General features: G+C 32.4%; 1 protein-coding gene across 2 annotated transcripts in view; it reads right to left on the bottom strand.

The window, feature by feature from the left end:
- Window positions 1–375: 375 nt before the first annotated feature.
- The window catches only part of PEX3 (peroxisomal biogenesis factor 3), a 32,724-nt gene continuing 24,100 nt past the window's right edge, over window positions 376–8,999 (bottom strand). Inside the window, exons 9-11 of one of the 2 annotated variants that reach the window (XM_033097044.1) lie at window positions 8,169–8,291; window positions 3,955–4,051; window positions 376–1,597 (exon numbers count right to left, since the gene is read on the bottom strand). In XM_033097044.1, coding sequence (XP_032952935.1) covers window positions 1,514–1,597; window positions 3,955–4,051; window positions 8,169–8,291 — 304 coding nt within the window. In that variant the 3' untranslated portion in view covers window positions 376–1,513. The remainder of the gene's footprint in view (window positions 1,598–3,954; window positions 4,052–8,168; window positions 8,292–8,999) is intronic. The other variant, XM_033097036.1, reaches the window with a different exon arrangement.

Below are 8,999 nucleotides of genomic sequence, written 5' to 3'. Positions count from 1 at the left end.
ACAACTTAAGGGTCCCAGACAAGGGCTCTTACTGTACTGTGGGAAGACAAATTTGCAATGTCTAAAGCCAATTAGTTTCAAGTACATTGGTTTTTACCTTGTCGTCTCTTCAATTGCCATTAACTTTACAGATGCAGATGATTCCAGGTGATAATTTTTGGCGGATCAGCTTTCTGTCCTTACAAGGCCACACCTGGTTCAGTCTCGTATTTTCCTTGGATGAAATCCTGGGTTAATACTGCTGGAAGAGACGCCCTATTACACACACAGTCACTAATTTTCCAAAATGCAGCCTCTCTGTCGCCCGATTACAAGTAACATTCTGCCACCTTTTGGAAAGAAGCAGTTGCCCTCCTCCACACCGTTACATTTTTTTTTTTATTTTTTAAATATTCTAGACACAGACTTCCAGGCAGTTGGCTTCGGGCCTAGCCTGGCCTTAGAAGAGACTTCACAATTCATTGTCTACCTTCCACTATTGAGCTATATGTTATGTTGGAGGAACATAAAACGATGTTACTGAAAATATTCTTATATTCCTGAAAATATATCCAATATACTGATACATCATTTATTTCTGCTCTAATTACCCTTATAAACCCAGCACTACAGATTTACTAGAGACAGTGAACTATTTTTCAGAACGAAATGCTATTTATTTTTTTCTAAAACAAGTTAAAAGAAAGCATCAATTATATTACCAGTTAAAGTGAAACTTGAAAACTAGCATTTTCCCAAAATAACAGCAAAAATGCTATGAGACAAATAGCTATAAAGTATTAACAAAACCATATTTTACTAAAATATTTTATTGCAATAAGATATCCACTGTGCTCAAAATCAATACAAAGTAAGTTATTAAAATTATTTACATACAAATGAAACTATAGTTAATAACTGTGAGTAAACAGCATCGACACAGTTTTAGCCTCTAAATCACTATATAATTTTCTAAGGATTGTTAACAATAGTAAAGGAAAATAATCCTGATCATGATTGGTAAATTCACTGATTTCCATAAAAAGCAAAGCCCTCCATCGGGTACATTTAAGACAAGTAATTGATTCCTTTGAAGAGTAACTGGAGAAAAGTGTACTTTACACCTGTCCACTACAGTCCGGTGAACCGTATGATTGGTTAAATAGCATATTTTCCAAACTTCACACCTATTTCCCACCCGATTTTACCTCAGTATTAATGTCCAAGTAAATTGAATTTCAAATATTAAAAAAAAAGTATCTACATTAGTTTTCAGTCAGTTTGAAGCTAATATCCATGGTGTAACAAATTCTGATATTTGCACTGTGTCCATTCAGATATGCCCACAAAAAGTATTTTGTTGATGAGTTTAAAAATACATTAAGATGACAAATCTGTTTCATTCTGAAATGAAACTTTGATTAAGAATATATTTTTATTAGGCATTTTGGTAACAAATCATTACCCTATATAGTTGACATATTCAGTATATTTTTAAAAGTGAAGTCCACCCAGTTTTTGTTGGAAAAAAAAATCATTTCTCCAGTTGTTGAGGAGTACTAAAAGCTTCATAGACATTCGCCGCAAAGTCTCTCACTTGCTCCATCATCAACAGATCCTAGCAAAGATGACAACAAAATGTTACAGTTTGTAAAAAGTACAGATAATTTGAATTCATTTCTGAAATAAAGCAATGAATTTTGGTCTAAGTTTTGTGGTGTTAAGGCCAAAAAGCATACCATTTAATGAAAGGAGTATTTTTTTCTTATAACAAATTCTAGGAGATATTTATTGTTTAGGTTCTTATATGAGGGATGGTAGGTATGCTATATATTCAAGTGTGACTTTGAGAAAAGACCCAAAATGGTCTTCAAATGGATTTTTGTGTGTGCTAAGTACCAGATAAATATCTTTTGAGTAAAGGATTACAATACTAAGGATACAAGTGTAAAAGTACTTTTGCTGGAAACTGACATGATGTGGTTGAGGTATATTACTTTCTAGAAGATTTAATATAGAATATATGTATATTCTATATAATATAGAATATATATATATATATATATATATATGCACATACATAAACTACACATACGCACTTGAGAACAAGGGTTCTAAAGGCATTTGTGAGTGAAAAGGAAAAAAAAATTACATCTTTATTTTCATTAACCTTTAACTAAAATCTAGCATTTCCTTCAATCATGAATATAAGCAACAAACTGTGATAGTATTAGCAGAACTTGTGAATTTGTCTTCTGTAGAAATCATTTTTGTATCATATGATAGTTGTAGAAGTTACATGAACTGCCATTACATCATGTTTAATGCGTGAAGAAGCAATATTGTGACATCATCGATTTTTAAAAGTATTTTGAAAACTATATAAGTGATTTTCTTTAAACCCTATGTATTTTACAATATGTATTTGTAGATACTGTTCTTAGAAGGGGTCCACAGACTTCATCAGACTGTGGAAAGACCCTTGACACAGAAACAGTTAAATTCCCCTGTGAGAGGCAGAGGACTAGGAAGTGAACCTAAGCTTTGTGTCCCTCTTAAGTACCAGAACACCAAAGTGAGCTTCAGGCAAGTCTTGATCTCATGGTTAAATTCTCTGAACGTCATTTGGTATTTTAACTCATAGAAATGACAGTTAAAAAAATTGGTGGAAGTTTTGTAAATTAACAGCCTATTATATACGTTTAATCTATATCCAGTTACACTAGAGAACTTTGTAAACAGTATCAGTGGTATTTTTACTAGATTGAAATCTTTTGTTTTCATTATCAATTATACAGATTTTAATTAAGTAGCACATAAATTACTTAAGCACTAAGGCTGGTGGTGGTGTATTACACTTAGTTGTATTACACTTGTCTGTCAAGATAAACGGCCTAGTGATGTAGCCAGAGACTTTATGAAAGTGGAGAAAAGTAAAGTTAAGGTTTGAATGCTAGAAGTTACAGCCTTTTTTCTCACACTGATATACATGTGAAAATTTAATTAAAAATTTAAAACCAAATTTTTAATGTAAAAACATTTGAGCTTAAATTAAGTTTAAAATTAAGTGAAATGGATCAGCTTTACTCACTCTTCCTTCTGCAATATGAATTGCCTAACTCTCACGGGTAAGAAAGATGGCAAAGAAGACTGAACGGAACAATGAGGGGAAATAAGCTTGTGAAGGACAAGCTAATGACACTATACAGAGATAAAAAGAAATACAACCCAAGACTCAGTGCTCATGTTCCTGAGCAGAAAGTCCACATAGAAAATACTCTCACTTGTCTGAGAAGATGCTGTCTTTACACTGAGGGCTCAGGGTCTGTTCTCACTGCACATTACTGCAGTAGTTTGGAATTGAGGGGTATTGCAAGTAATTTTTTACTTGCAATACAGTTTCCAAGTTTGCAAATGACACAGAAAAAACTTTATGTGGATTCAAAGTTATCCTTTTAATGTCAGTATCACTCCATGCGCTCTAAAGTGCTTTCCTAAGAAAGAAGGAGTAATACGTAGACTAGTGAAAAAATTTCAGTAACCTACTGTCTATGCAGCTTTTAGTTAGCAAATTATTGGTGAACTATTAATAGTTATATTTGTTAATTATTAAAATGCATAAAGTAAATTCTCTACAAAAAAGTTTTGGTTTTCCTTAAAATTTGAGGAACGAATCTGCCTCAAGGCTCAATATTCTCACTAGCACAGCTTAACTGTAAACTGACCCATAGAATGTATCTGGACTAAAATGCAGTCTAACAGGTGTAGAGCTATGACATGAAGATGGAAACTTCTAACCTAATCAATTTGCCATGATACGTTCTTACTCTCATGGGGCACTCTATCACATGTGGTTTCAAGTTTTTGGTTTCTTTGAACAAACATCACAGGAGAGAAATGTAATTTTATGTTAGGCAAACAAGACCACCTCCAAAAATACAATCTATTTATAAAACCCCAAAGCTTTCTTCTTACCTGAACAAAATGACTAGGTGTTTCACTGCAAACGGAATGGATCTGTCCATTTACTATTGGAATTATCTTAGCTAAAGGCAGGCTGACACTGGAAAGACTGAAAAATCATCACAGTAATAATTATTTTCTGAAATTTTCTTACAGGTATTTAACATTTTAATTGTAAAATTAATAAATAGCTATTGAAAAATCCTTAATGTATTCATAAGAAAATAAAAATCACATATAATTCTACCACCTAGAAAAAACTATATACTTGACATCATGGTTAATTTCTTCAAGTAATTTTTATAAATATCGATGCTTGTGTGGTTTTTTAACAGATAACTATAACCTCCAAAGAAATATTGTTTTGAATTTTTAATTCATAAGCATTTTTCACCTTATTAATATATCTCCCAAAGTTGTGTTTTTTTAATTATACAGTAATCCATCTACCTGTGAAAATTTGTATCAGCAGCTTCCTAGATTGGGCATTTAAGTTTTTGCCTAATTTTCATTAATATAAATAACTCTCTGTATTAACATGGGATTACTGGGTCAAAGAGTATTAATATTTTTAAGGTTTAAAATGTATATTTAAAAAATAAAATGTATATTGCCAAATGCCCTCTGCTTTTCCAGCAGTGTGTGAGAATACCTGCTCCATCATGCCTTCTAAAATGCCAAGCATTATCTTTTTCTTTAATCATTGTATGTCTGATAGCTGAAAATGATATCTCAACAGTTTTGGTATTTCTCTAATTTCTAGCAATGTTTACTGTTTTCCCCCTCCACTGCAGTGAATTGTACCATTACTTATCCTGCTGTGTAAGAAGGAAACCTAAGCATTATCCTTGGCACTTCCTTCTCCTGTATCCTATAACCAATCTCTCCACAATCTTAAATATTTCTCAAATGTATCTACTTTTCCCCATTGCCAAACCTAGTCCAAACTAAGCATTATCTCTTGTCTGAACATTTGTGAGATGAATAAATGTGTGATTATGTATAATGACTGTTAAATGATTGTATGTGATATAATGTGATTATGTATGAAATGATTCTTAAAAAACAAATCGTTGTGTTTTCAACAGAAATTGAAGAGACCACTATCACACAAGGTCCATGAGGTTAGGTTCCACATCTGCTTTACTCACTGTATTCTCCTAGCACCCTGGTGCACAGTGCTTGTTCAATACGCACTTGCTGAATCAATTAATAAAAGTCTTCATTCATCTACTCCTATGTCCCACTCCAGCTTCCACTTTCCCAAGTCCTTCTCCACAAAGCAAAGTGATCCTACAAGGCAAATCCTGCCACTTCTCTAGTGGCTCCCGGCATTCTCAAGCCGACAGCCATAATCTGTGTGTGCTGAATTCTCGCCCCAACTTCACCTCACACCATTCTTTTCCCCCTTCCATCTGTTCCACTGCCACCAGCCTTCTTCCAGGTCCTCAAAGTGAACCTTGGTCCTCCTGTCTTCAAAAGTCTTTGGCCTGTGGCTTCTGTCTTCAATCTCAACTGCCTCACTCCAGTCCAAGGTATATTTAACAGTCACTCAGGTTTTAGTTTTCAGTTCAAATGATTTCCTCAGGGAAAAATACGCTTGCACTTTTTGTGTTTGTTCCAATTCTTCTATTACACGTTCATTGTTCTTTTCCTTTCTAACACTCATCATAGTTTGTACAATTATGTTTACTGCCCGTTTCTCCTACTAGATGGTAAAATCCATGAGGGTAGCGACCTAGTACAGCACTTGATACATAGCATGTGCTCAATAAATAGATGTTCGATGAAGGGACAGATTGGCCATTTCTCTCTGTTCTTTTGTGAAGTATCTGCGTCTATGACCATTTCTTTCTGTGGGTATTTCCTTCCTTAACCGATGTGTATATAATGCTATTAACTTCTTTGTATGACATATATAGTTTGCAAACATTTCCCCAACATTACCATTTGCATTTAATATTGATTATAAAGTTAATAAAACTTGTTTGATCTATAACTTTTAAATTTTACAATAAAACTTATCATTTGGTTTATCTAAAGTTTTCTTTCATTCTTAGAAAGATTTCCTCCATTTTGAGATCAAACAGTTGTTTTCTACCAGTTCATTTATGTTTTTATTGTTTAAACCTCCTGGACACACACACACACACACGCGCTATATGTATGGTACAGGAGGACTTAATTTTATTATTATTTTACAATTTCTAGCAATGTTTAAGGTTTAAAATGTATATTTTAAACCTTAAACTGTAAAATGACTATTTGTCTTATCAACATTTATGAAATAATATAGCTCTTCCTCATCTTCATCATGTGCCAATATCCTGCATATTTTAGACTCCGTTTGTGGATATTATATACTATTCCATTGCTTTAGCTACTCTTTTAATGAATAACATTATTCTAATAACTACACCTTATAATCTATGTTCTACAGTTGAAGTACATTCGTTCCTCTACTTTTTCAATAATTTCTTGAATATTCTCAGCCATTTATTGCGCCAGATCACTTTTACTGTCAATTTTTCAGATTCAAAAATAAAGCAACCATCTTCTAATCCCTAATTTAGTGGTACTTTGGCTACATTTATAGATTAATTTTAGGATGGTTAAAGTGGTCTTTTGAAATCAAAAGTTGTACTTAATGTTAAAACACTAGAATTATTTCCATTAAATTCTAAAACAATATAAAGATGGTCACTATTTGGAAGGAGAGACTTAAATTAATATTAATTATATAATTAATTATATATTAATTAGACTTAAATTAATCTATAAAATCAATAATATTTTTTCTTGACTTATTGTGATGGCTAGAACTTCCATGATATGTTTAACTATAGGAACGAGAGTAGGCATAATTGGAATATTTCTACTATTGAATGTAAAGTTGGTTATTGACATGCGAGAAAAAGACTTAGATAGGAAATATCTACTGAGTGCCAAGTATGTATGATGAAATATGAAAGGGCAAAGATGACTTTGAGAGGAGTCTTAAAATGTAACTAAGGAATAAGACTCCAGTTTAAGGTGAAACCTGTCTGTTGTATATGAAAAGTACAGATGAGTAGTACAAGAGTTCAGAAAAGGAAGACTATCAATGGCTGGTGTGGTTGTAGCAAAATTTTACAATTCTTCAGTGTATAAGATCAAGTCCTTGTTCATGTTAAAACAACTGTCACAATTCTTTATTACCACTCAGGAAATAACTAATACTTTGCTAGGTAGAGATTATAGTGAATTTTTATTAATTGGAACACCTTGATTTAGGGAGCATATAGGGGCTCAAATTTATTTTTTGTGTAATGTAAAGAATTGCTAAAAAAAGATCTTAGGATGATATTTAAATTGCTGCAGAAAATAAATTTTATGGCTGTAAGCATTCCATAGCCTCAATGTTAATTGCAAATTATTCTTTTTTGTACAATAAAGAAGAGTCCCTGAGAATTGGGCAAATAATAATCTCTTGCCCTCCATATCTAAGAATTAAATGGACATTGCACATACATACTGCATATTAGTTACTGTTTCCTCTATTTTTAATGGAAGAGTTTATAGTCAGTTAACATTGATTTAGTACCTATTGTTTTCTAGTTTAATACAAAAAACAGAGGTTCTCAGAGTGTAAAGCCTAATAGGAGATCCAAGGTGCTCATGTTGAGATGATAAGGATATAATAAAACCATAAAATACCTTTGGCAGCATGAATCCATGACTTAGTAACAGTTATGATTAAAGGTACTAACAATAAGGGCTGAAAATTAACACAGTTATGTAGCTGTAGAACTAGCAGATAATTCATCAAATGGAAATCTATAACAGGAATGCCTGGTTATTATAATGACCAAAGTACTGGGTTATGTAGGTCAATTATGGCTTGCAGTACTGGAATAAATTAGAGAATACATTAAAACTTAAAACATTTTCAGTTTTGTATTCTAAAGAATTAAAGAAAATCCAGTAATTGGAATTTGGCCTATAAAGGTAGTTTCATAACTTAAGTACTTCTATGTAGTGGAAAAATTGGGGGAAGCAATGAAAGTTTTAATATTGAATCCAGAGGGAGTTCTAATGAAGGAGTCACTGGTTTAATGGAGTTTAATTTGTTGAAAAATGAACATTCAAATTCATCCTCTAAATTTTTTTTGTTACCTGAAACAAAACATAAACGTATCCAAAGCACTATTTTATTAAAGTGATAAAATTTTTACATGTAATCTTACCTATTCATGGAGTTACCATGTTGCAGGTCCTGTTCAGTAGGTCGAAAGAACTCAGCCATATTGTCTAGCAGTCTACTAAAACCTCGATTTAAACAGGTATTCAAAACTGTACTAAAATCTGGACTACACAAAATAAGAAGAATAAGTTACTTTTTAAGATTCTCAATGGAAAAGGAAATAAATTCTGTAACTGTGGCTACGTTTGACAGCCATCAACATTTCTAGTCACAATCTAGTTTTACAGCCTATAACACTATAACAATATATCAAGGAGTCAATCTTTAAAATTACCATAAAAGTGAGCTTATTATTTAACGCAACACAATGAGAATATTCATTCACTTCTCTAGATTTTCTTACATTAGTCAGCACTTTGTACAATGCATTTTTAAAGCTATCAATAATATTATTTCTCTTGAGGAAACTCTTGAAGAGAAATCCTCTTATAGTCATAGATTATTGGTTTACTTGACACACTCCATCATGAAATACCAGTGATTTAGAAAATGTTGTTAAACTGTACAGATGAGGAACTGAATTTGTAGAATTTGAACCCAGGCCTTTTTGACCTTATAGTTCAAGCTCTTTTTTTTATACCATATTAGTACTTCACAAAAAACTCTTTGATATAAAGAATAAAATATAGCTAATATGACAGTTAGAAAATGCCTGGTTGAACAGATTAGTTCTATCTTTGACATGCAGAAATCTCAATCTAGGTCAACTCATGGGAGTGGAGGGCTAAGGCTATAAAATTTGGGAATTTTTAGCATACAGACAGTAGTGAAAGCAATAGTATATAAAATTGCTTGAAGCACGTGAGGATGAATT

This window comes from Rhinolophus ferrumequinum, chromosome 3 (assembly GCF_004115265.2).
Source record: "Rhinolophus ferrumequinum isolate MPI-CBG mRhiFer1 chromosome 3, mRhiFer1_v1.p, whole genome shotgun sequence".
NCBI classification, from domain to species: Eukaryota; Metazoa; Chordata; class Mammalia; order Chiroptera; family Rhinolophidae; genus Rhinolophus; species Rhinolophus ferrumequinum.
Note: the sequence above shows the minus strand (reverse complement) of the source record. Positions and strands in the feature narration are given on the sequence as shown.